A 27,001-nucleotide genomic window follows, 5' to 3' on the forward strand; every position below is an offset into this window, starting at 1 on the left:
CGAAATGGGTACATACGTGGTATATTATACACATAAATATACAAATAAATGCATCAACGCCAAGTGTACGCAATTATCAAATATACATGTTAAACTGAATTGCATCAGATCCGTAAGCTGCAGTGATTTTAGTCCCTGCATGTACATATAAAATACGATGTACAGAATCAATAATCATATTATTTGCGTGAATTTAAAAAAAAATATTAACTCTTTAACAGCTGCATGTCAACGTTCATTTGAAAGTGAGCACAGAAAGTGCGCCTTATCCTAATGTTGTTAGCTTATAGAGTCTTTTACAGGTATATATAACTCAACTCTGGAATATTTAGTCAGATTATAAAGTAGCTTCGACCCTTATATGCTCTAAGCGTCGACCTAGCCAATTAAACTAGGCTCTAATCGTAATATTTATCAATTTCGGAACGCACCCTTGGTCTTTCCGAGGTCTAAAGGTTAACAAAAACAAAAGCCAGCACCAACAAGAATTGCTAATAACAAATCCCTCATCCACGGACTCTTACGGCCGCCGGCCGTTCCAACACAATTTAAACAGTGTTAAATTTTTTTTGTATAGTTTTGAGATTTAAACTTCGATTAACGTTCGAGAAATCGGACCTTACAGTTAATAGATTTTCGTAAAGCGGAAGCTGGCCATATGAGGAGGCTTTGACTCGCTGTGTCACTGCGTTCGTAGCGCCATCGAAAAACATTATCATTGGGCACAACCAACGTCGCTCTCTTTCGCTTCCGGCGAGGTACGTCGTGCTGTCGCATAAAAGCCACGTGCTACGAAATAAGTTGAGAAAATTATAAAATCATGGATAAACCCGTGGTCCTCGCCCGTGTGATCAAAGTCCTAGGACGTACCGGATCTCAAGGACAATGTACGCAAGTCAAAGTCGAATTCATCGGCGAACAAAACCGTCAGATAATCCGCAACGTGAAAGGGCCGGTCCGTGAGGGCGACATCCTGACCCTCCTCGAGTCCGAGCGCGAAGCTAGAAGGCTTCGATAGAACTGTTCTGACCCATGGAGAATAACTGAAAAGGTTCCTGCAAGAAGAAGTATTCCATTTCACCGAAGTTGGGCTCGCCAAATTGGAAACCAACCACTTTTGTACCATGGCGTCCGATCCGTTTGAAATTCTTCGATTTGCTGTACCAAACCAACCCAACATGTAATAAATCTTTCGCTGGCAACCACAAATTTTTATGACTGTATTTGAACTTCACAACCGACTAAGCTAATTCCATATGAGGTAATATTCTTTCTTATGCGCAATTCAATGCGGTGAGACCCGCTCTAACCTGCCAAAAATCCAACCTAGCTAGCATAAGCGTGTCTTAACCTTCATTCCATTCACGTCCTCGGTCTGTCATTGTTTACAACATTCAATATACGTGCCTGACAACGAGTAAGAGCGTAGTTTAAATTTGTGTTTACAATTATTTGAGGCTTCAAATACGATAATACCGTGATATATTAATCATAACTATCCTGTAATGGTCCTGTGAATCATTTTTCCTACTTCATACAAGTGTCAAAGATGGGCCCTGTGCACATCCAAGCAGAGTGTAGCATACCAAGAAAAAACCTGAAAATATTGCTAAACATTCAACCGTTACTTTACTTTTGAAAAAGTCACCCGATTCATAAAATTTCAACGTAATACATCAGCAAAAATCAGAAGACGAGGATTTACTATTTCAGATAAGTATTGTTAACTTGACCATTTCTGTGATCGGTGTCAAATTTCAGTTGTAACACTTTCTATTGCATCAAGCTTGGACCTAATCTAAAGATACTTGAAGCTGACGGCACACTCATTCATGAATTTTGTGAAAAGTGATGTGAAATATTTCCATCTGATTGCGAGTACAAGTAGCAATAGCCAACATTGATGGTTAGGGACAGGTATGATGTTGAGTCAATGTACAATACATTTTTATAAAAAAGTGTAGTACTTTTATTTACATGGTACATTATTAAATCTAACCAGATAAAGATACGGTTCGATTTATGTTTTGGCTGTACGTCTTAAAGCAAGAATTCATCTGTTCTCCGTTCAAAACTTTCAAATACATGTAATGCAAGCTAATATTTACATGGTACATTGTTAAATCTAACTAGGTAAAGATACAATGTGATTTGATTTATAATGTTTTAAATGTTTGTTTCAAAGGAATAATTCATCTTTTCTCCCTTCAAAACATTCAAATACATGTAATGCAAGCTTTGCATTACATGTATTTACATGGTACGTTGTTAAATCTAACCAGGTAAAGATACGGTGTGATTTATGATTTATAATGTTAAGCTGTTCATTTAAAAAGAAGAATTCATCTGTTCTCCCCTCAAAAGCTTCAATTATGTGTACTGCAAGCTTTGCCTAACTCGTAGGCAATTCGTTTATGTTTACATCATGGGGATAAAATTGGATATATATACCACCTAAAATATCCAGATTGTTATATTCTACGTCGCTTTGGCGGTGGTGTATCTCGTGGGCTTGACGACGCTTTTGATGTATTATCTACACTTTGTCTTGTCGGTCTTTTGACACCTCGCTTTGGACCATCACGGCTTGATTCAGAATCTTTCCTTTCCTTTTTGCCGGCCGAAGCTGCAAAAGATCGGCGCATTACACAATATGTACAAATTAGGTGACAGCTATTGGAACACCGTATAATAAGTGCTTGGCATTAATCATTCTTGTTCAATGTTAGAAAATAATTATATTTCCTTTAAAACAAAAGTATAATTTGGCTAAACAATCTGCAATCCCACCTGTTTCATCATCGTCCTTTCCTTTGGGACGTCCTTTGGAAGATTTGTGTTGCTCCTTTTTTATATCCTTGGTGTCGCGAAGCTTGTCTTTCTTCATATCCATTTCTCTGGTAGGCTTTTTTGGCTCTTCCTTTTTCCTGTCTGGTTCTTTACTACCTTTAACTTCTTTGGGAGGAGGAATATCTTTCTTCACAATATCTTTAGAATCTTTATCCTTCCTCATTTCCTTCTGTTTCTCCTTTGGTTGGACTTCTTTACTTTTTACATCTAATTCTTCCTTCTTTCTCAATTTAATCAAAGAAGAAAACTCCGACTCCGGAAGTGCAAAATCAGTCTCATTGCTCGGAAACGGAAGATCTTCCATATCATCCTGAAACGTAATTGATCAAAATTTTTATTTAAAATTTTTAGGACTAGTAACGAAAAACTGAACTTTTGTAGTGTTACACATTTTATTCAATTTAATTTGACGAGGGATCAATGAAATAAATCACCAATAAACTCACCAGTGCTGCTAAGTCGTACATTGATTCCAGATGGCTCCAAACAACTTTCAACGAAATATCTTTGTGTATTGCAGCGCGAAATTTTTCCCAGATACAGACCATGTGGAAATATTTGTTGATACCTGTAATTCAGATTTCTGTACATAAGCTAACCTCGAAATTAGTTCCGCACGAGAATCTGATTTCTTCATTGTATCGTGTATTTTGTAAAAATGAATATCTTACCTACTGGCTTGTGACCGTTCATGGCAAAAAATAATTGTATTTCATTGTCAACATTCCACTCTATTTCCTCCGTGTGGTCAACTTGTTTTTCCTTGACAGCCATCGCGTGAGGTTGGCCTCTATCGTGTGGTATATATCACTTAAATGCAAAATAGCGTGGAAATAGGCCAATTCAACGGAACCTAACCTAACTCGCACAACAAACTTCACTCGTCTTCTGTAGTTTTCTGAATCAAGTATCGGGTCGGACGCTTGCTTTACCTACAGGTGACTCATTTCAGTGGGTGACTCACAGCGAGTAGGCCCCGCATTGAGAACCAATCGCATCGTTCCCTTAGACCATACAGAATCAACTGGACATTGGAGTGGTGGGGGTACTACCGAGTAAAGAACTAGGATAGCCATATCGATATACACGCGCGCACGAATAAGCCTTGTACGTACTACATGGTAATTCTTGAAATGTAGGCTCTGAAAAAAGCGCGTATTTTGATACGCTCTAGCTGTGCAATTCACTCTCGGCATGCCTAAAATCATGCTGTTTAATTATGTGAAAAATGAATTTTTTAAGTTACCTTAAAAAATGTATATGCCAGTGAAATTGAGATAACCTCAATAACATTGATATTTGAAAAAACCAAAATGTAAATACTGTCATACATACGTATGAAAGGAGCGTTTTTTATCGACCGCTTCTTTACAATTAAGAGCCCAGCAATATTTCATTTCATTTCATTTTTTTATTTATTTGATCACAACAAAATTCACAGTAATATTTATTACATTGCGGTTGTGATTCCTTATAGTCAATATTATTATTCTGTTGACTTATTTAACATAGGGTATGGAATCCTAACACAGCAACGGTGCTGTTGAACGCGCCAACCCTTACTCTGTAATAGAGCATTTCGTCTCTCTTCTACAAATGATATAGCGTCTTCCGTCTCTTTTGCTTTACTGGGCAGCATGCCGTACCATAGGCAATGCACAGTTCGTTCTCTATGGTCTAAGCAAGTTGCGGTCAAATAGTTGTTGTTCTGGAGATACTTTGCGCCATCTCTCGGGCTGATCCTCAATTCGCAAAATTATGCCGGATTTCCATGTATGCATCAGCTGCGACATATGCTGACGGAGGGGTAAACGAAAACGAATATTAGCTAGATTGATACTTACGCTTGCGTCAAGTGCTCTCAGGTGCTAGAGCATGGATAAATCTCTCTGGGAAAAGTTTCTTGTGTAATTTCATTTGCCTAAGCATAGCTTCACTACACATACCTATGAATCACTATACAATCGCCATACATCATATATCTGATCTGATGCAGGACACAGATTGGGATACAGACCGGAAAAATATTGCTGATCGACGGTCGCTTTATTACGGTCTGAAGGTAAAACAAGCCTGACCAAACCGAGCAGTTGCTCCAATACGGATATATATTTCTGACAAATTTTCAATATATTAATAATCTCCTTTTCTCCAGCTGCAGGTACCGGCATTTTCACAATGCCTGTGTAAGATTGAGTCTAGTGACTACTGCCGAGAAATTCCGGGATTCTTATTTAGCGTCTAAAAGTCCTCTTCAGTTAAAGATCGCTATGCTTATTGTACTTAGTGCTATACCAGTACTCCGATTCTGACTTATTTTTGACTCGCGAAAGCAGTGATAAGTGCCATCTTAAGCAATCAGACAGCAGCTTTAAACGGAAAATCTTCCTTTCACGAATTCAAAATAAGTCAGAATCATGCTCCTGGGATTCACACATTTTAGCCAAATAATGAAAACGGCAAATTATTGTTGTTCATCCATGTATCGGCAGATGAAAACATGGTAAAAAAAATTGTAGTTCATGCGGAGTCCGATTTCGTCAAATATGGTTGTGATTAAGATAGCTGCTACTGTAATAACGGAAATAATTAGCGGCAGAGAAGTAGGAGGTGCAGACAGAAGTAGACAGGTTCGCGAGACCGTCAAAAGGGAGCGGAAAAAGGTAGAGAGCGATGATGACTAGACGCGGTCCGCTGCTTCAATCTTTTCAACTGAAGCAACGCGGGAAGCATAAACCTGAACGTTTGAAACAACGTCGAGTTGAACAACCCTGCAGCCTATATACGTGTACATAACTGACTATTGTAAATGTATACGTAAATGAGGAATTCTCGCGATCATCAGGGCCAAACTTGAATAAGAATAGAATATTCTTTATTACAAGAACCTTTTGAACGTTCATTAAAGTAGCGCCAATCCATGCAATAAAACTCCTCAAATAATCGGCAGCATAAAGTCAACGTATAAAGTTTCGGCAGCTCTCTTGAATCTAACATAACGCCAAAGAAAATTTGTATTCATTCAAGGCATCGCGATCAACTTTCCTGCACCTTGATTGCAATCTGACGAACTGTTCAAAATATCACAGTTATTCTTTTCGTATACTGCGATGTAAATATTTAAAGCCAAGAACTACTTGTGCCTAACACCATTGATTATACGTACATGTATACTACTTTTTCTCCTTCATTTTCTCCTCCTTCTTTTCCTTGTTAATGCAAAATTATGCGCCACAATTGTCCGTACGTAAGCCATGCTTTATACAGTATACACCAATGCAGTTTAGTTGCATGGAGTTCAGGTGCCAATAAGTGATCAAGCGAAAGATATCAGCGATGAATGGTGAAATACTTCCGTTGCTTATATATACAAATATTCTGAACTCTCTCTTGTAATCAGTAGTAATTGAGCAGACCATTAGATAGTAAGCAATTACGGATATAACGACACTTATTACATATAATATCCAATTAATTTTTCTTCGCATAATTAACGGTAAACTTCAATTCCGCAGTAGAGTCTACGCCACTTCCAACATGAGAGGTAGAGTTGAAAGGAGGACAATCTTGGCCACACACGAATAGCCGCATCAGAAATTTTATAAAGCAGTGTTTTTGCCTTAAGCTATAAGTGCTTGTGGTATTGAGCCTGAGAGTGGATGCATAGACTTATGCAAACAAGGAAACCTCGCGTGGTCTCTCCCTCCAATCTGAAGCAATTCCTATTGTCAGGATTGGCTATGATGATTGTGCAGGCGGTAGAGAAAAAAAAACCGGTTAATTGTCAATTTTTAGAGGCGAAATGTTCCTTCAACAATAATATATTTCAAACGAATTGTGACTCAATACATTCTTTGATCACAGGGATTTTTTTATCATAGTTTAAAAGGACTTTAAAAAATAATCAATTTATCATTGACCAATCGACAATGTCAAGATTGTTTCGAATCCTTATTTACATTTCCATTTCTGCAAAAAAAAACGTTTAGTCAGGATCACTTGGCTGACTGATGGAAAATCTGAATCGGAAAGTATTCTGCAGAGTGACTATGAGCTTGCAGTAGAACCCTGAGTATGAAAAGGTATCTTTAGTACGTACGTACGTAACAATCATGCGGTAAGTTCTTTCTCCCAACTTCTTAACCTTCGGTAAATGTTGCTCGGCAAAGAAGCCCCGGAGCTTACAGGCTTATTCTCATATGTGTTATACCTGCAAAGGTGCAAAGGCGTTGGGGTGGAGTGCTGTTGCAGCGGGGGTACAGAGGTCCAAAGGTACTTGTGTACAAATAGGCAGGCATGCCCTCGGTAAACCGACGAATGCCGAAGCAAGCCGAAGTATCAGCAAGGCAATAATATCCCGGGTAAGGTTAGACGAGGTGGGGTTAAGGTGGGAATAAAATATAAAGAGGGGATTGACTACATGGAGTCAACGTTCCTTCCAGGTCACCGACCACTATCTCTTCCACAGGCCGTCGAACGGTCCTGCGGCCGTCTTTTCCCGATGAGCTAGCTGAGCTTCGTTGTACATTACCCGCCTTGTTTGCAGCATCTTTTTAACTCGGTTTGCCTGCATCGCAAACATTCTTCAAGTAGCCGGTCGAGCTGCGAGATGTATGCAGCGCGTCAAACTTTTGTACTTAAAAAAAACAAATGGTGTATATGTAGACGAGTTCTATGAGGTTCAATGCAGACGAAAGGTCAACTCGGACAGACCAAAGTATTCTCTGGGTTATCCTGCAGGACTCATGCATAATTAAATTGAGACCTTTTTAACAAGTCGTTGTAACCTCTTGCAAAGTATATCAATTGGGACGGTAAACAAAGGTGAATTATTCGAACCGAAAGTATTTTCAGGCTAGTTTTTATTTTGCCACACAGATGAGTCATTAAATTGTCGGTAACAAACTGATCGCCAAAGTCTCCATTTGAGGATAGTGCAGAAGATTGTTGGGTTCGATCATTTCATGTGACGGAGCTCTACATGTACGACGTTATGTAAAATAAATATGCCGAAGCTTGCAGATACCCAAGTTTATATACCGCTAGGAAATATGTTCTTTTATCAAAACGAACACCAATGGAGAAAAAAACCGAACAAATTTTCTAAAAAAAAATAGAAATTCTTGTGCCTAATTTTCGTCTTGTATTATAAAGAAATTATATAGGTTTCTACTAGATAACTGTTTTCAGAATTTCTCGAATTGCTGGAGACTTGGTCAGTGAAGTTGGCAATTTGGGAAATCATGACAGCACTAAACAACATTTTATGGGACTGGAAATACTTTCGTATATTTTATTACCCAAGTTCGTAATGTAAGTTACATCATCATGCAGAAAAGCATGTACGATAATAAACATTTTATTGCATGGGGACAAAAATTTGCCAGGTAATTCGACCGACAAGTATATTGGTTGTAAAAGGTGCTACAATTCCGAAAGACGACCATGAACAATAGATGTAGGTATGATTACAGTATTAAACACACTGCAATATAATCAATGATCAACTTTGATAGGGAGATTCCAAGGTCTCCTTGAACTGGTCGTGCAATTGCTGTGTCACTTCAGGCACAGCTCAGGACAACTAACGACGAGTTGGAACGCCCACCGTGGAAAAGAGGTACATTAATAATCATCGGAATTGTTTTTGGGATCATTTTTTTCAGAACTATAAAGGAAATGAGAACTTCCTTTGTTTTTAAGGTATCTCAACGGAATAGTTAAAATATGTATAAGGTATGAGATGCAAATTAAATCTTGAATAGTAGGACGTCGATTCTATCATCCGTACATCATCTCTGTTAGATCTTTATTTCCAAATCTCATAATTCGAAGACATATAATTACAGCCACGAGGAATAGAGAAATAAGGTTGTTTCTTATCCGTCGGCAGAGGCTGCAGCGCAGGATGAGCCTGCATGGTTTGGACTCGCTGCCACCTTCTCTGCTTTGCGCCGTCGCAAATCCGGCTTCTTCTCGGCCATAAGACTCGAATATCCGGTTTGAAGTTACGTACGGTCGTCGGTACACTGGTAGGTAATCGTACGGTTACGCAAGTCAGCGGTTGCCGTCGATCAGAGTGTACGGAGAGACATTGAGAGGTGGATGGAGGAAGAGAAAAGGAGCGGCGAAGAGGAGAGAAAGAGAGAGAGAGAGTGAGGAAGAGAGCGAGGGGACAACGGTGTGCAGAGAGAGAGGAAAGAGAGCGATTGTAGGGAGCGGGGTAAACTGAAAGAGAGAGACTAAAGTGTGCGAGGTGGATTCCGAAGTGTTGCGTTATAGAGTTTCGACCAGTGGATATACGTATATACTTGCTTTTCCGCTACAGCCCTTTCTTTGCAAGGTGGACGTTGTCCTGAAAAGGTTATCGAGCCATCTCTCGAAAATTACCGCACGAACCGTGAACTCTCAATGCCTGTGTGCGTTTATGAGTCACTCGTACGTGCAATCGTAATGTCTATATGCCGTATACTCGGCATTTAACATATTTCGATTCCATCGAATAGGTGTTTTACTCTCGCAGGGCGTTCAGCATATTTTTCGTATTTTGTTTTCAAGAAATAAACCTTTTTATCTATATCTAATGAAATCAATCAGTATGTAAACATGTTTAAATATTCCACGATGTGTAATGTCCGTATAATGCAATGTTATTGGGAGCCTGACATAATATGCTATGGTGCATTTATTGTTAGACACACAGGTCCGCCTTAGTCGTTGTAATATTTCTCTCATTCGAATTTAAGTTCTATATTTGAGTATGAGACGAGCTCGCACATCGAATGTGCTATCTAAATTAATATCTGGATCGATAGAGTGTACCTAGTATAACTAGAAATACATTATGCATACACGCGTGTACGTAGTCGTAAGGCAAGGGTAAAGAATTACGAAAAACAAGAATAAATCTCGGTCCGTACGTTGTTGACGTAGAAGGTAAAAAGGTGAGCCAAAAAAACGGGGACAAAAAATGTAAATGATATTTCATAAGTGTAGAGATATAACTATACGTACGTTGATCGTGCCGTATATATTATACGAAGTTATATACTTGCGTATATCACAGATATATCCAATCACACGCTCTGTGCATGATTGTGCGCATTAATTTCATCCTTATACCTACCTACTTTGCAATGAAGTTTGCATTAATGATGGATTGAAAAAAAATTCATGAAAAACCCGAATAAAAATTCGCTGATCGTATGCAATTTGTATACGCATGTGTGTATGTATGATTAATATTAACGAGCCAACATCGTGATGCATGAGATGACAGGAAAATTATCGTTTTTCTACCTCTGGGTAACCGTACCATACACAAACTACCATAATGCATATTGTTTTACGATATGGAAGCGCTTTTCAAAACTCAAAGGAACATCAATTAAACCTAACTTATAGTTTACGCAGTGAAGATACAAATAAATATTTCCATGGAATTGATGATAATGCAAACTATTTATCGTTCATCCCTATGCAGAGGGTATTTTGCATTGTTGATATTTCTCAAAAATGTCGATGTTATAAACAGAACCTACGTTTCACCGAAGCATTGACGATCAAGATGCCTGAAACTTTCTTATAAATCGTAAATCGGTATCCATACTTGCTTCGTTGCGCTTGGTTGCACACCCCAGAGTTTTATTATTACTTGAGAGGCTTTGACCACTCCGGGATTAGTCATGAACATTTTGCTGCATACAACGGATGGAAGAAGCCTTATAATAGTGCTTCAGGTGCAAGGACTGTTCGCAACATGTTATAAAGAATTAAAATCCCTGAGTCAAATAAACAGAATAACGCAACGAAAAGCCGTGCGAACGGATGTACGGTCTGCACTCTTACGTAACCCATGAACCAGCATTACCATACCTACTAACCTTCTACACAGACACTCCAGGTTCTTTTGGTTCTCAATCTTTATCACTTTCCAGTGCATGCATATATATTTGAGAACATCATTGGACGTTATACCTAAGACGGATGTCTTACATGTAAAACAGAAAAATATTGTACAGGGGGTAAGATAGAGTCAGAAACTTATTTACCGTAAAATGCATAGTTTTCTCGTTGTTTTCCTCCTTCTTCTCTACTTGCTTTTCACGTATTTACAGATCTGTAATCGATTTGACAAGCCAAATTGTATTAAAAAATAACAAAACGAAAAAGATTCAAGGTCAGGATTGAAATTCCAGGTTTCCAAGGCTCTAAAAAAATTGAAGGCTTATTCCAGGTTCTCCAGGTCTTCAAGGTTCCGCAGACATCCTGGCTTACGAGACTACTGCGCATAAGCCAATTCAAAAAAGTTTATATAACCCGTCCCAATTACGTCGATTTACCATTCGGCTCTGCACTTGCGGATTCAATCAGGATTGGATCAGGCCAAGATTGCCCGGCGGGCTTCGAGTGTCCTGCAGGTATACTTGGTCAGCCATGACGGTCAAAACAAAAAGAGAAACTTGGAACGGCGTGGCCATAGCGCCGTTGGATCTCGTTCTCCCGGTACCCCGCCGACCCTTCGGACACAGTGGCCAGTGGCCGGCGGCTGTTCTTACGGGTACTCCCACTTCAGCTCTCCTGCGTAGATAGAGTTACGTAACCTTCGCGGTGCTTGGTCCAACCTGGTCACCGGCCAACCGAGTTTGGATGTAGGTGAGTGTACGTGTATACTGTCTCTATCTATACGTACAGGTAGGTACCGCATCATCCACTATTTGCAAATTGTTGTTCATTGGCCTCACGATCCGATTATACAGTTGATATGTTGATCGAAGAAAAATTCCTCTCATTTTTCCAATTCTCGCTTCCTGAGGGACATTGAAAAAATAAACTCGACTTCGGGAAGTTCGAAATATTAATCCTAGATTTTCAGGTGCTGTCCACGTCCAGAATTTTGTCGTGAATGAGGTTCTCTGCTGAAAATCTGGCCCCAGCCTTTACATCGGCATCAATAAATCAGATGGAAGTGGATCATAAATTATAATGAGGCTGAACGTTAGTGACATTAACCTAACGAAATGTCGGGGAAAAATTGTTACAGCGCAATTTTAGAATGGATTTTTAAGGAGCTGGTTTTTCAAAATAAAAGTATGTCTTGGTTATCATGGTTTACTAAAGTGAAATAATGATTTTTCCTAAATATACATCGTTACAGTAACGTTACTAACCTCATAAATTATATAGAATATTGTAACTTGTACGGCTTATACGTACAGGCAAGATGACAGGTTCACCTGTTCCCTATAAATTGCCACTTGGAGTACGCATGACGCGCTTTTCACCAAGACGCCCGCGATGCGAGACAGTGAAATTGGCCCTGACACTTCAGTTATTCTGCTAATTCTGTGTACCCATTGCAGAGCGTTTACTCTCTTCCATTCCATGCAGACGTATTGTTCATACGTTTATGCATGTAAGCAACAGGTGTTTCGCGCTGCAAATCTTATCGCCAAGGCATGGGCATTAACAGCACAGTTATCCTTGACGCCGCAGAAGAATGTATGATATCCTTCCGTCGGTTCGTAGCGAGGGGTACGAACGAACGTCGGGACCATGAAACTTCTTCTAGTTCCGCGTAGGAATTCCTCTTCCTTTGAATAGGTTGTCATTATGGAACCTTAGGATGCTCTGCATGTCAGCTACGTACTTCGTAATTACTAAATTACATATGCTAGGAGTACACGTGTCGTATGGCAATTGTGTACATTATACAATGTATACTGCAACGTCTATGCCACATCACTACCTGCAATTAATTGTGGAGCGTCAGGCTTTCGAATTATAACACGTGGCCTTACTTGAAAACACTTTACAAGGACAGTTTGGTTTTCGTCACTGTGAAACCGTATTTCCAATTATTTCTAGAACATCACTCCCATGGATGTATGATGATACCATGATAAATGATATCAAGCATATACAGATGCACTAACGCAAACATCAATCATTACACCGCTTCGCACACGTCAACTTGAACAGGTGCATATAAGTATTGTATATTTCATTGTCACAAGGTTGGTGAGTAAGAAGTTTATATTAAAAATTTACCGGTATGACATGTCTACAAATATACGAATAGCTTGGAAATTGCATCGGTCTAATTCAAATGCGTTTTTTGTTGCCGTTATTTTTTGAAAAGGAACGAGCATTAAGTTCCCGTGTTATACTGAACACATCAATACTACGTCATCATTACATTGCAGTTTCTACTAATATCAGAATGTGAACGTATTGTACCTTGTTTGAGCGTGTTTGTCCGACGTTCCGTATTATACAAAAGGTAAACAACTGTCGAATCTGGCTACCTGGTTTTCAGAAATATAGGAATAAAAACGACACGTGGATGACCGTCGGAAGACAAAACGTAAAGCGAAGCTCGGTCGATTCTCATGTCAGACGTTCTAAAATCGTTGCATCGAAGGAGAGGCATAAGGGGGCAAAGAGCGGCGATTAAACTCTGATACGGGACAACAGTATGTAGGCCCCTACATACGTATCTACACGTAACGTAACGAATGCGCGCGTTGCGGCGCTCGTATGCTGACGATGAGCTTGTGTTAAGCTTGAATGCCCCACCACAGCCAGCTGTTTCTTTCCTTGTCGGTCTCACGCCGCTTGTCGAGGCACCTGTCTCGCTTTAACCACCGTTACGGCTCCGTGGCAGCAGCCAATCGCTAACGAGCAGCCAACAGGTGATCCGCCAATCGGATTCATCGTATAAGCGTCCATTGCTCCTCCGGCGATGAGAACTTTCAACAATAAGTCTAGAGTTTGTACGACTTGGAGCGATATGCCAGACGGTACCGTTATAATATATACCTGTATATATATATATATATATATATGTATGGCCATCGGTGTTGTTTTCAATTTTAGTGCACTGGGGAAAATTGTTAGATATGTATATGTATATGGAACAATTTCGTCGCGAAGAGAGGAACGGAGGAACTGATATTTAAACCTCATTAGGGTTTCAGCCTTGCGTCGAACCGTAAAAAATACGCCGGACGTGCCGAATCATTGTCATCACATCACTAGCAACAGGTGTAATCAGAGCTCGTCACCTACGTGAATTCCGCAATTTATATCCATTGGCGTATTCCGGTGAAACGGGTCGAAGCCGGCAGGTCCTGTATGTCGAGCCGATGACTTATACGCATGCATGCTTATTAATTATTGCAGGTCTATCGGCTGAAACGTAGTGAAGAAACCGAAGGGAACGGGAAAATTTGTTTATAATCCTGGATCCGGCAGATTCAGACTTTCCCTGAACCGACCGTCGCTTTTAATTATTCGTTACCTGTAGTGCTGTACTGTTTATATCCTAATCAATAATCGTTAACATCGTACAAGGTGAGGTATATGTGTGGGTATAACCACAAGCACCGATTTGGAAATTTCCAACGTACCTAAATATACACAAATTGTGCATCCTACGGTTGCGAAAAGATAGGTGTAAAATTGAATAAATTTAGGCACGGGATATAAATGATCAATTTACAGTAATTCGAGATTTTGATAAAAAAAAGCACATAACAATCACAGAGGCGAATCGAGTGAAGGATTAAAGCCGATTAAAACAGCACGCGGTGAGTCCGCCATTATGGCGAGAGAATCGGCCTACAAAGAGAAACAAAGATCTAACAATAAAGCTCGATTTACGCCGAGTCCGTACCGTAATTGCTGCGATATCACGGTGCTCGTCGACTCGTACACATCTCGATAGATTTTGCGAAAAGCTGGTGATAAATACGCAGGAGGTACAAAAGTTGCGGATGGGGATATATGCGTTGTTCGTAGAAACGGCGACTGCAAAGGTAGGTGAGGGGCAAAGGAGGAGGAGGTTAAAACGAGACTAAGCGAGAAGAGCTCCGTCGCCGAAACTCTCCGTAGGACACGTGATTACGCGAGAGGTAAAGGTGGGTATAGGTAGGTAGGTATACCCTTCTTGCTCGTCATTAGCCATCGGCGCACGGAGTTGAATATCTGCGCACCTGGATAATAAAGCGAGGTTCGCCAGCAGGCAAGCAGGCCGGGCCAGTCAGGCAGGCGGGCAGGCGGGCAGGCAGAGGCGGCCACCTTTCCTTTCCCTTCGCTTACCTGCCTGGCATTTTCACTGCGGGACAGCGGCAGCAGCTCGAGCCGAAATCGCGTCGCCGCGCGCAACCGACGAACGCCGTACGAATAAGTACATCCTTCGAAGAACAAGATATTGTTGTACGCGTAAAGCGTACCTGCGCAGGTACGCGGTATTATATATATATGTGTGTACATATAGAGACGCATATATATACATGTATATATGTATAAAGAGAGAGAGACGTACTACTACCTGTGTTCGAATTGTATTTTATTAATGTACCTACGACCGCGTGCGGGACACGATTTTACCGATATCCGAAATCTTTTTTCAATCGGTACGCGAACCGAGTTGGAATACCTATAATTCAACCAGGAGTGAACAGTGAAACGATTACATCGGTGCAGTGGTGTCCCTTTGCTGCTGTTACGGGTATTTTACGTTATGAAATTACTTCGTACATGTTTATAACGATACGCTATAACCGTCTGATATACAGGTAGAGAAGAATTACGGACGAACGGTTCCGCCGTTCACGGGTCCGGTGATTTCGAACGGTGTTCAATAATCGTGATACTAACGAATCAGGGATATAAATCGACCGATCAAGCTCGAGCGATACTCGCGGTACGCGTGTGGGAATAAATTGATATTGTGAAACTGTAATAACCACAGGTGAGAAGAAGAAAACAGCGTTGTTGGGAAGTGTTGCGTATAACCTAACAACCACCGAATTGAAGTACTCGACACCTGGTCTGCCTTTACACAGTGCGCGAGGCAGGTATATCTTCGTACATAACCTTAAATCGGAGACCGACTTCGATTACGACGTGATATTATGACGCCGTCTTGCCGTATATTGTGAATTATTCAGTGTTGAAAGTGCAGCCCGTTGGATCAGGATTCCGTTATAAGATTGGCTCTCTCTTTCTCTCCCTTCCTCTCTTCCTCCACCCTCGGCCCGCATTCTCTTGTCAAATACCAAACACATATGCATTTGCCGACAACTTCCCACCACTTGTCACACTCCTAATCCTGTATTTTAAAATTGGTGAGGGTGGTGCTAGTGTTGTTCTTTCACCGTGGTTACGGGCTGATTCTGATATAGACGACCGGAAATGCAGATGATGGCCGGAAGAGGGCCGACGCACCTGGTCGCCCTTTACGTGGCCACTGCCGGACAACAAGGAAACGCGCTCGGATCCGACGAGGAGGAAATCACGCTCCTCGTTTACGTCCTTATCGATGCTCTCCAAAACAAGGTATAACCCCGGCATCCGTGCGTTATGTAACTTCTGATGTACGCTGCGGTAGGGTAATATAATGTTGTGTTATGTATCGACCTGTTCACTGTGCATATTAATTATACTCGTACGCACGCAAAGTAAGAACGGCGAACATGGACATGCCGGTGGAAATGTCAACGGTGCAAAGAATCGTGTCCTTGCGTTATAACTGCATTACCTTTCTCTTTGTAGAAAAACGCCAAAATCGTTCAAGTTTCGATCGGCGCCTCGAACCCTGAAAGCGTAAAATTAACGTGCCAGCCGACGCGACGCGACTTTCTGCGAAAAACACGACGAGCTTCTAGCTCCTTCCAACTCATCGAAAAATCCCACCCGTCTTTGCATATTCAATTCGCGTGTGCAAGCATTTTAAATACGGGAGAATTCGCAATGGCACGCTAATGCGCTTTTCACGTCGTTGAATTCGACTGGCGCAGACTTTTAACAAACTTCGGATATAAGGCAGTAAAAATCTGGGTATTTGTTTGACGTTGATTTATTACGCACGGTACACTAAATTTTCACAGCTGGGGAAGTCACTGTGTCCACGGTTTACCTTCTTGGTGCTGTGTGCCATTTTATCTTCCTGAATCACCTTACTTTATAATTTTCTCTGCCGTGTAATTCGTACCCTCTGTTCCATAATCTACCTGAATTAACCGCATGGCAGTGTCGCTTTGCAACGATGCGACATCGATCGTTGATTTCGAATCTTATCGATTTGCAGTATTTCTTCATCATGTAAGATTGTAATCATGTCTGTATACTCACTACCAACGTCTTCTCGTAGCTTGCAATTAGTGAATTAAGGGGGTGCTCTGGTTGTTTTCTACGTTGACGTATGTATCTCCAAATATCGAAGTCCACGCGTCTCACACACGAAAAAAGGGCTTAACGGGATTCCAGGATTCGTAGAATTCGTGTCATTTCTTTATTTCTGCGTTAAATGAAAATTGATTGGATTGTTTTTGTTCGAAATCGCGTATAGAATGAGGCTGTTAAGCCCTTTTTCGATTTTGAGACAGATGGATTTTGATGTACGTCAACGTAGAAATCGACTAAGGCACCCCCTTAAGTTCTGCACATTATCGTCGTTCTCGTTATCTCGCGATGCATTAAGCCTTTAACTGCTCTCGAGGAATCATTACCGGCGGAAAAATTATTGTGATATATAAATACGTACGGTAATCGTCTAACCATTTGATCTATATACATGCTTGATGCGAATGTGTGATAAACCAATGATAAAATAACTCATTTTTGTGTAGCATACACTCACGACGTATGAAATTATATTATTGTCTCTACTGCACATTTTGTCCGGGACACTGAAATAGCTGAAGAAACATCGGAGAGAATTTTTAATAGCATAATCAACGGCGAGTGTCTTTAAATTAATGCCTGGTAATGTTCGCCCCGAGCAGTCGGTTCGTTTCGGTTCTACGGTGAATAATATTTTCATCTTTCAATGCTAATGGTAAAAGCTGAAAATCGACTCGGATCAACGTTACCTGTACACATACCTACACGCAATCTAATATCCACGGTATGCGGAGGGAGATACACACACATTTTAATTATTACAGGGGTTTATTATAATCAAACTTCGGACAACGTTGTCGCAGTAATTTTCTTTGTAACAGAATAACAGGTTTTTGCGTATCAGATGTACTGGGCGACAGTTAGCTGCTAAGGATGCCTAATCAGGGAAACCGGTTTGAATGCGATAATATTTTTATCAAATTTCTGAACTAACACAGTGTGCACATATACACATATAGGGTCTCCGCTTTTCTATAACTACTGTAAGCGTATTTTCTTAATACAAACATTGCGGGTAATCACTGATGAAAATCGGATCACACCTGACCGCATAGATATACGGTATATGCATGTAGGCTTGACGATTTAGTAAGACGTGAAGGATTTCAACTCTCACTTATCAGTTGCGTTGTTGCGTTATCACTTATCACGGCGGGATCATTAATGTGAGGGTTCTTCTTATATATTGTGCCTATCCGTAGGCTTACTTATGTTACGTGGATAAGTCTAGAAGAGGTGGGTATAGGTACAAAGTCGCCAGCATGTGTCTATATGTTATACGTATGGGATGTTCCACGAATTGAAAACGACTTTTCATAATCTCCGATTCTCGATTTCCCTTCCCTCTCTCCCCCCTCCCCGAAAGTGGTATGTTGTAAAGTATTCCGATTGCTTGTCAGGTTGAAAAAATTTTAAAAAGCTATCGCTACGTCTAGAGCAACCCGAATTAACGTGCATTTTCTTAGGAGTATCATGCAATCCGATAAACATGTCGATTATAGAAATTAATAAAGATCATACCAAGAGAAACAGGGTTTTTAACTATAATCTTACAGAGGCAGCGCGACCTTTAAAATCCCCCTGATTCATGCAACTATGTAATCAACGATGCTTCGAAAAGATCGAAAAATCTTCACTCGATCCCTCATTGTTATACACATATAGAGATTTTTTACGTAATGGTAAATTGATTTTAACAGAGTAAAAAGACTCGAAGACGGTGAGAGGAAATTCGAGGTTTACCGGGCATCGAATGCCCTTTACACGCGATTATGCTTGTAGTAACGAACCAATGAGTCGAATCTAGAGATACGAGGAGTTACATAATGTGTTCGACATAGGTTACCGCCGCCCGACAACTACATAACATAAATATATAAATAGGTGATCCTCGATAGGTATACTTGGTAAACACAGTTATGTATAATACTTACTTATCAGGTACTGTACCTGAAGCTAAGCATCGTACGATACTTATGTATCGCACGGCTTGTAATCTATACTAACTATATTTTGGATATTGAAAATGTGAGAGAGGGAGGCTCCGTCATCACCTTATGGAAAGACTGAACATTTCATGATGATTGGTACAATATTTTCGTGAATACAGATTCCGACGGACAGCTAAAATTTAAACATAAATGATCGATGAAAGTCATTGGCAATGAAATAGTTGAATAAACCGGAACAACGTACAACCAAGTGATGAATATTATGCGGCTTGGCTTCTACAACAACACGGATCGCTGCAGCTTTGGCACGGCTCCATGTCATTCCATTCCGTTCAGTTTAGGTAGGCTCGATTTGGCCAGGTGAAACTAGGACGGTATAGAAAGCTTGCTGGTATTTCAACTTCGATGAAAAAAAAACGGACAAAAAAAAAAGAAAAAGAAAAAAGATACGGTCATTGACCTAATTTATTTTCACGCTTATTTAATCTTTTGTTATTAAACTGCTTATGAATATGGGGTGATTTATAAACGACACTCTTGATGCTTGATTTACAATATGTATAGACATTTTCCCGTTGAAACGAAATGCACGTTATAGTATTATGCAATATTTTTCAGCATTATTACCACATGATTAGGATACCAAAGCAAGCTTTCTACTATTTCTACATTTCAAATCATCAAAATGTCGAAATTTTACTACCCCTGCGGGTGTAGTATACGTACGTGTCTCGTATGACGTCACAGAAAACGACCATTATCGTGGCTTTCATCTTTTGATAACACCCAAAAACAAACTGTGATAAATTTTTTCGTTAATTCAAGTTGACGTTCAGTTCCAATGACACGAATCTCTTTTTGGTTGCGACGTCATATTTTCCACAGCAATTGAAACCGCGTTTGGGCATTTCGATAATTTACAGTATCGACCAAGTTCGTTCGAGTAGCCGAAAATTCTTAGGCAAGGCTGAAAATGAAAAGCCCTTGGGAAACGAAGATGAAACGCACGCGACGTCGGACCATCACTTTAGCATATTTTAACCAATAGTCAAGTCAGCATCCACGGATCGAGCTTTTCGACGTTCCTGGACTGGCAAATCAGCGTGGCAGGCAGGCGATGAGGAGGACAAACGACGGGAGGCGGCGGCGATGGAGAAGGAATTAGAGTGGGAGACGGAAGTTGTACTGCCCGTCTTGACCCGTAACTCTTGAGGAAAGACGGGGTGGAGAGGGGTTCACATTCAACCTTGTCGTAGACTGCAGGAGAAACCTGACTTAAATTTAGACCTCGTTGTATACCATTGATCTTTTTTTCACCTTATGATTCTAAACGAGAACGCGATAACTGTTATGGCCAACTTTTATGAAGCTGAAGCCGGGGGCCAAATTTAGCAGCCGGACAAGTTAAACTTTTTGGAATTGAAAAAATTTAGCTCGGTTTTATTGGGAGTTCAAAGTATTTAAGAAAATTTTTATTGCCGGACTTCACTAACTTATTGAAATGAACGTTGGAACGTATTGCTGCTAATTTGGACTGCCGGCTTCAGCCTCGTTCCACTTTTGGTACAAAGCTGACGGATTTAAATTTAATATTTTCGTGTGACGTATCTACGTTTTGATTTTTCGGTTGATATGACAAGCAAGTGAAAGACGCTCCGTAATCACCGGGTAATAACCCACACCGAATCCAAAGGCAAGAAATGAAGTGCGTCTTTCGTCGCTCCGTCTCGTTCTGCCGCCACTTATGTAACTTGAAATAATAAGACAGAATAATCTTAAGCTCGGTACACACCGTATGATTTTTTTTTTTTTTTTTTTTACAACCATTTGTAGGATGTTTCTTGGGTGATTATTATCTCGGTGTTAATATGCAGGGTTTTGGTTCATGGGAAGAAGAGGTGACGAATAATGTATCCCCTGGGTTTGATATTATTGCGTCAAGTTTTTTGACTGTTCATTTTCAGGTCTGGAACTTAAAATCAAGTCTACTATATAAAAAATCTGTCAGACTTTTGGACCAATGATCGTGAATAAAAGTTCCGTGTATTGATTATAGCGATCGACGATCTTCCAATCCACTCCATTGCGTCTGGTTGGACAAGTCTCGAGTGAACTTACCACTTCTTAATTATATTGCAACCTGAGAATGATATAACAGCAGAGAGGCAAAGGTATAAGTAAAAAGACAGGAATACATCGCGTTTGTCGATGTGAGCAATTGTGCGGACAGCCGTGACACCTGCGACCTTTATGATAATCTGAAAATTCTGACGCGTTATGTTGACACTGTCTTGTATATTATGCTTTGATCGTCGTGTCATTGGAAACTCGAGAAAATTATAACAATGCGAAACGTTAGAGCAGCACATGAAATTACAACAAAACGTATCGATATACGCAAGGAGGGGTTCATTGTCAATTAGTGTAAAGCCGTACCGTGAACATCTGCAGCTTTTCGTGACTAATGACACATCGATACGTCATATTGTATCTTCGAAGATGTCAAATTAGTAAATTTTAAACCCCCTCCCCCGCCTATATGCCAGTGATGTGCATATATTTGAATGTGTAGCTGCAGGATATAGGGAGGGTAGTAAACAAAATTTTGAAAATAATTTTCACACTGTACATGCGATTCTTTAAAAATTGAGAGGTTACTGGATTTAGTGTACGGAACATTACGTATTAATATTGCAGATTTTGACAGTCTCAGAACAGTTTGAAATAAGGTTCGGAGTTTCATTTCTCTGATTATGGAAACAGTGTTGATACGACAATCAAACATTTCATTGTTAGTTGAATTTCCTGAGTCAATAATTAAAACTCCACAACAAGCACAGATAAGATAAAGTAGATGCTGAATGTCTTTTTACCAACTCCATTGATGTAATTCAGGGGATGCTATAGTCAGTACTTACCGACTGTGTTTTGAAATATATTCTCTATATTTTGGCTACAATCAGAGGTTTTTGCATCGTAACGCAAAAAGGGCATGACAGCCGTATTCTAAATGCAATTTCGAACAATATCATACCACTGCATTTTGGTTTTATGCAAAAAATATACTGCAATATTTTTTGTTTAAAATTGCGTTCCAAATTTGGCTGTTCTGTTTTTTTAATACAGTCTTGGTAAGAACTGACTGTAGCATCCTTTTAATCTGAATATGAGACCAATCGACTTTGAATTCAATCAGATTTCAATATTTTGAATTAGGCAGGATATCGCTGATGAATAAATGTTAGACACCGTTTATTCACGCTTAACTTGCATATTCGATGCTATTTATTACAGGGATACAGTACAGCGCTTGAAAATGGCGATTAAAGTACGCGGGTGCAGATTTTCCGGTATTATACATGATAAATGTAAGTTTAAAAGATCCTCGAGATTCACACTTTGGTTTGAGTCCCCTTCAATCACACGCCATGTCTTGTCCTCCGAGCAAACTAACGTATCTCTGCATTCATCAATACTAAAACGATTGTCTTTGATGTACGTAATTTCATGACGATGGACTTTGCCGCAAAGACGTCATGTCGTCTGTGTTCGTGCGTCTAATTCTGCAGCGAATACCTCCGTAATACCATTATTCTTTACACTAGTCGTACCTTGGACCTTGGACGTCGGACTTTTGGAACGACTTTGGATCTCTGACCTTTGCATGGCAACATGCTAATTTGGACTTGTTTTCTAATGAATGTGTATTGGGGAAGAGTTTCCACGCTGAAGTGCAGCTTCGTATGCATACGATCAGATGCTCGTCTCAATCGACGTAGACTTACTTCCATATTTGTCCACCTATCTCGGAGCGTACACGTATATAAATATTTCAAAACTATGCGAATTTTCGTCATTCCGGTTCTTTCAAATCTCAGACAAATGTTCATCGACGAGATCTCGTCTGATCGAACGATGAGACGTCAAGGCAAATGTTTAAGATGAGTGCCAACGTTGCTAATACTGTGCTAGCTGCTGTACCTCCAGTAGATAACAAACCGGCGAACCTGTAGTGGCAAAATGTTGGTGCGTGACTGCTTTTACGGTTTAAAATTATAGCTATTCTGAGGATTTTTTTTTTAATGAAAATATTTGGAGTAATTTTAATTTGAGGGTTCTATTATTTATCGATTCAAGAACATTTTAGAATTTTGTCATTTAAATTAATAACAAAATGGCGGCATGGCGCATATAAGTAGCGATCGAATCCTGTTCGGGTTCCAACTCGCAGCTCAAATGTTGAAACAAAAATTTATTTCAAATATATGCCATTATGATCAAAGAATTGTTGAGAGAGATTTTTGTTAAATATTGGAATCGGAACTCAACAAGTTTTAAAGATTCTATCAAAATTTCAAGACGATCGGATAAAAATTGACCGAGGAATCTGCGCCATCGGATTAAATATGCGGTCGTTCGCTACTCATATGCGCCATGCCGCCATTTTGTTATTGATTTCAGTGAAAAAGTTCAAAAATTTTCCTGGAACTATAAATAGTAAATCCCTCAAACTCAAACCGCACCAAGTACTTCGATTTTCTTTAAAAAAAATCTCAAAAATAGGTATGATTTTAGACCTACCAATCTGTACTCCCCCTCCTTCCCACCCGTGGAGCAGCTTCTTGCAAACACTACCGCTTCCGATCATCGGCAAGGCCTTAGTTGTTATAACACAACGAACGACATGGGAGATTAGGAGCTGTGCGTGTATCCATGGACCGTCCTCGTAGGCGCGCCCGTGCAAGTTGGTTACGTAAACGTGCAAAAAAGTACTTGACGAATACGTGGAGTGCATATGTATGGGATGTCCGGGTATAATTCGCATAGCGAAACATCATACATCATTTTTCACACTCACACGACTGCCTTGTTTCGCAGTACTTACACACCCTTACTCCATGCCGTCCAGTGTTTCTGGAAATGTCCTTCGAAAGTCCTGCAAATTGTCTTTGAATTTTTCTTGTATCCTGAAAATATTCTATTTTCAATGTCCTGGAAACGTCATTAAATTTTTTTACTGGACACTACGCACATCCTTACACCCTTACACCTTTCAACTATTGCACATATCTTCTTACTTTAGCAATTACGTATGCACGTTCTGTTTCACCTGTTCCTCTACAAACCGTTTACTAATGCGCGGATCGAGCTGGACAGAAACATGACCTTGAACCTCATTTCTCTAACATTCCTTAGTGGCCTACCTACGTCTGTAATAATAATTATAATCTCTCGATGCCATATTCGGAGTGCTCTTGCGAAACCATCGAGATGCAACGTTTTCGTATAATACGTGAATTCTCAAAATTTTCGACCTCAATTATTCTCCCCGCATGCACATTTTGTTTCGAAACTCCTTAGCTGATTTTTTCCGTGCTTCTCTCTTTTACGCAATACGCGTAAATCTTAAGCTGCGGTTCTCTCGAATTCGGAGAATGAGCGAGAGTATAATTATATGCAATTTCTTTATCCAGGATCTAGCAAAAAAAGACTATAATTTTTATTAATAAACGTAGTGCCGTCCGATTGAATAATTTATAATTTATCCCTGTAGCAAAGTGAATATTATGGTATGGACACTAGGGAGTCTACGATAAGTAGCCAGATGAAATTATACTAGATAAAACGAAAATCTTGATAATAATACCGACGACGAATTTATATCCTACTTAGTACAGACACTATACCAGTTGAGAAAACTGTTCATGCTGAAGTCATTGATTTCTTTGTTTGCTCACTCGCCATTATATTTGCATTGTGAATCGCGAAAATCATGCGTTGAGTGCTTATTTTTTTAATACTACATCGTGCGTCGTCGAAAGTTTTTACCTGTAGTGGTGTTCACTTAACCACACATGGTTACGTGTGTTATTTTCGTGTGCGAAATAATTATTATGGCGTGTGGAATTAACCAACGAACACATGCAAAAGTTTGAATAATGTTTCCGGTCGGTTTGTCTATTACGCAACGTGGTTTGAGATATAAAACGCGTATTACTGAAATTCCCAGTTTTTGTCCTTCGTGTAAATTATAATGAGTTTGAAGTTGGTAACGTTAGCGTAACGATGCAGGTTTATGGAAAAAATTGTTTTTTGTAACTTATAGGATTGTTTGAAATTTAGTAAACCGTAATGGAGCAGGACATCCTCATACTTTGAAAACCTAACTTCTTCAAATTCGTTCTAAGAACAAAATTGCAAAGTAACGATTTCTTGTTTCATAATTTTCCGTTACTTTTTAACGTTATCAACTTCAACCTTGTAAATTGTATAGGTATGATAATTTGAATCCAACAAAGAATTATTTGAAACAACCGACCGAACGTCAGATTCATTGGCAGATGATGAGTGGAAAATGGATCAAAAGTAATCCAATCACAGAATGCCAGTTAAGAAAAGAAGTTCACTGTTTCGAAAATTTAGAACGACTTTGAAGGAGTTCAGTTTCGAAAAAAACTGAATGTACGCTTTACTTCTTAAAATATATATATATTACTCAATTCCAGACAATTATCCTATAGTTGCGAAATAATGATTTTTTCTGAATATGAATGCAGCGTATCCAATAAATAGATACGGTGTGAATACTCGAATGACGTCGATAATTGAGGTTGCGCAGCTACTCACGTAGCGAAGATTACATTACGATTTCTTACACCCAACTCCTTGCAACCATAAGTAGCAAATTCATAAGGGGCATTCCATGACATTTGGTAAAAATTTTACGTCGATGTCTCATATTAGCTATATCTTTTTTTTTGTACGAATGTACATGACAAAAACGCAATCGCAATGTTTTTCGATCCAGTTTCTCTGAAGTATAATTTAAAAAGTTAAAAAAAAACCAACTTTCTAAAACCTGAAAAAATCTAGAAGAATCTCATATAACATAAAATTTTTAGACCTATTAAAAGATTCCCTGTAACTTTCTAAACAGACCTTTTTTCGGCCCATATTATAATGAGGTTTTATATTGATTTTTATGCCAAAAATGCTATTGAATAACAATACATTTTTTTTACTTATTCTTCTTATTTGTCTTTGGAAGTTATGAAATCTCCGTCTTCTAATCGGTGTCAAAAATTTGATTATATTTTACAAGATTTTACGATAAGATTTACCGAGATTTCAAAAACTCGAGGTCTTTTTTCTGAAGTTTTTGAATGTATAGTTCACACACACTGGGTCAATAAATTCTGAAAACAATTGCGATTGCGTTTTCCGTCATACAACTGCATAAAAAAAAATTATAAACCCAATCTGAGACATCGCCGTAGAATCATGATCGAGATATGTATGTATATGTATGTATGGAATGTCCCACAAATTAGAGTACGTTGGAATTATACGTGTGAAAACGAATAACAATGCGTGTACAATAAAACCTGAATACGTAATATCAATGCTGGTGAGCGTCTCGAGTTTTACGAACGGAACCGTTTACGCCTATTTACAGGCAACTCTGGTTACACGGATGCGATTCCAAATAATGATAATAGTAAGCACAACGATGCAAGTATCTTTATTTAATTCACCGAGCCATTTCTCACCAATTCACACCATTTATGGCTGCGACATATGATGCCCTACAAGCGTGAGGTTATAAATTGACCATTTTTTTTGCAGGTTATGGGGAGGCAGCAGTACATCGTTCGGCCTATGGTGATGGACAGCGGGGGCGTTGGAGTCACGGGCGATAATGGCGTGCAGGTTGCCGGTAGCAGCGGCGTCATAAGCGAGACGGCCCTTGCTCATGCACCAACCCTCACAGAGTCTAACCTCCGAGAACGCGGAATCCCCTTGCACCAAGCCATCAGACAGGTATGATCCGTGGAAATCCTTACACGCTTGTTAATCCTTTCGGTCGGACATTTTTCAACTTGATATTTTGGCCTGAATTTTTGTTACTCGGAGATTTCTGGGGTTGCTGATCACGATTCTGAAGTCAGGATTTGTGAATAATTTTTTAATCCAAGATGGCGGATCCAATATGGCGTACGCGAAATTGA

General features: G+C 39.7%; 3 protein-coding genes and 2 long non-coding RNA genes across 10 annotated transcripts in view; 4 read left to right on the forward strand and 1 right to left on the reverse strand.

Moving 5' to 3' along the window:
- The first annotated feature begins 726 nt into the window (after positions 1-726).
- Positions 727-1,209, forward strand: LOC124299708 (40S ribosomal protein S28). The gene has a single exon (XM_046753008.1). It carries the CDS (start codon positions 821-823, stop codon positions 1,016-1,018), a length of 198 nt encoding a protein of 65 aa, XP_046608964.1. The 5' UTR covers positions 727-820; the 3' UTR covers positions 1,019-1,209.
- A 1,145-nt stretch (positions 1,210-2,354) lies between these two features.
- On the reverse strand, positions 2,355-4,442 carry LOC124299706 (MRG/MORF4L-binding protein). Of its 2 annotated transcripts, none has more exons than XM_046753006.1 (4): positions 3,522-4,442; positions 3,297-3,418; positions 2,791-3,160; positions 2,355-2,626 (listed from the first exon to the last, which is right to left on the reverse strand). In XM_046753006.1, exons 1-4 carry the CDS (start codon positions 3,622-3,624, stop codon positions 2,472-2,474), a joined length of 750 nt encoding a protein of 249 aa, XP_046608962.1. In that variant the 5' UTR covers positions 3,625-4,442; the 3' UTR covers positions 2,355-2,471. The 2 variants fall into 2 exon arrangements, with proteins under 2 accessions (XP_046608962.1, XP_046608963.1); XM_046753007.1 differs by having other exon boundaries at positions 3,297-3,433; positions 3,522-3,636.
- A 1,747-nt stretch (positions 4,443-6,189) lies between these two features.
- LOC124301306 (uncharacterized) lies at positions 6,190-7,873 on the forward strand. Its single transcript, XR_006907449.1, has 2 exons — positions 6,190-7,211; positions 7,293-7,873. It is a non-coding gene; the product is annotated as an uncharacterized LOC124301306 (long non-coding RNA).
- A 2,861-nt stretch (positions 7,874-10,734) lies between these two features.
- On the forward strand, positions 10,735-11,954 carry LOC124301305 (uncharacterized). The gene is made up of 3 exons (XR_006907448.1): positions 10,735-10,874; positions 11,087-11,505; positions 11,726-11,954. It is a non-coding gene; the product is annotated as an uncharacterized LOC124301305 (long non-coding RNA).
- A 2,863-nt stretch (positions 11,955-14,817) lies between these two features.
- Positions 14,818-27,001, forward strand: part of LOC124301304 (RNA-binding protein fusilli) — a 39,480-nt gene continuing 27,296 nt past the window's right edge. Inside the window, exons 1-3 of one of the 5 annotated variants that reach the window (XM_046756191.1) lie at positions 14,821-15,094; positions 16,041-16,194; positions 26,619-26,813. In XM_046756191.1, the coding sequence (XP_046612147.1) occupies positions 16,051-16,194; positions 26,619-26,813 (339 nt within the window). In that variant the 5' untranslated portion in view covers positions 14,821-15,094; positions 16,041-16,050. Of the gene's footprint in view, positions 16,195-22,996; positions 23,019-23,659; positions 23,805-26,448; positions 26,491-26,618; positions 26,814-27,001 lie in introns of those variants that run through there. The other 4 variants (XM_046756193.1, XR_006907447.1, XM_046756195.1 and 1 more) reach the window with 4 other exon arrangements.

This window comes from Neodiprion virginianus, chromosome 3 (genome assembly GCF_021901495.1).
Source record: "Neodiprion virginianus isolate iyNeoVirg1 chromosome 3, iyNeoVirg1.1, whole genome shotgun sequence".
NCBI lineage: Eukaryota > Metazoa > Arthropoda > Insecta > Hymenoptera > Diprionidae > Neodiprion > Neodiprion virginianus.

What these genes read in the sequence shown, in the direction of transcription:
- LOC124299708 (XM_046753008.1), top strand. Translation starts at nt 821, where the DNA reads ATGGATAAACCCGTGGTCCTCGCCCGTGTGATCAAAGTCCTAGGACGT.
- LOC124299706 (XM_046753006.1), bottom strand. Translation starts at nt 3,624, where the DNA reads ATGGCTGTCAAGGAAAAACAAGTTGACCACACGGAGGAAATAGAGTGG. An exon ending in TGTACGACTTAGCAGCACTG is followed by an intron (nt 3,161 to 3,296) that starts GTGAGTTTATTG and finishes ATTACGTTTCAG; the next exon opens with GATGATATGGAAGATCTTCC. An exon ending in AAAGGACGATGATGAAACAG is followed by an intron (nt 2,627 to 2,790) that starts GTGGGATTGCAG and finishes GATCTTTTGCAG; the next exon opens with CTTCGGCCGGCAAAAAGGAA.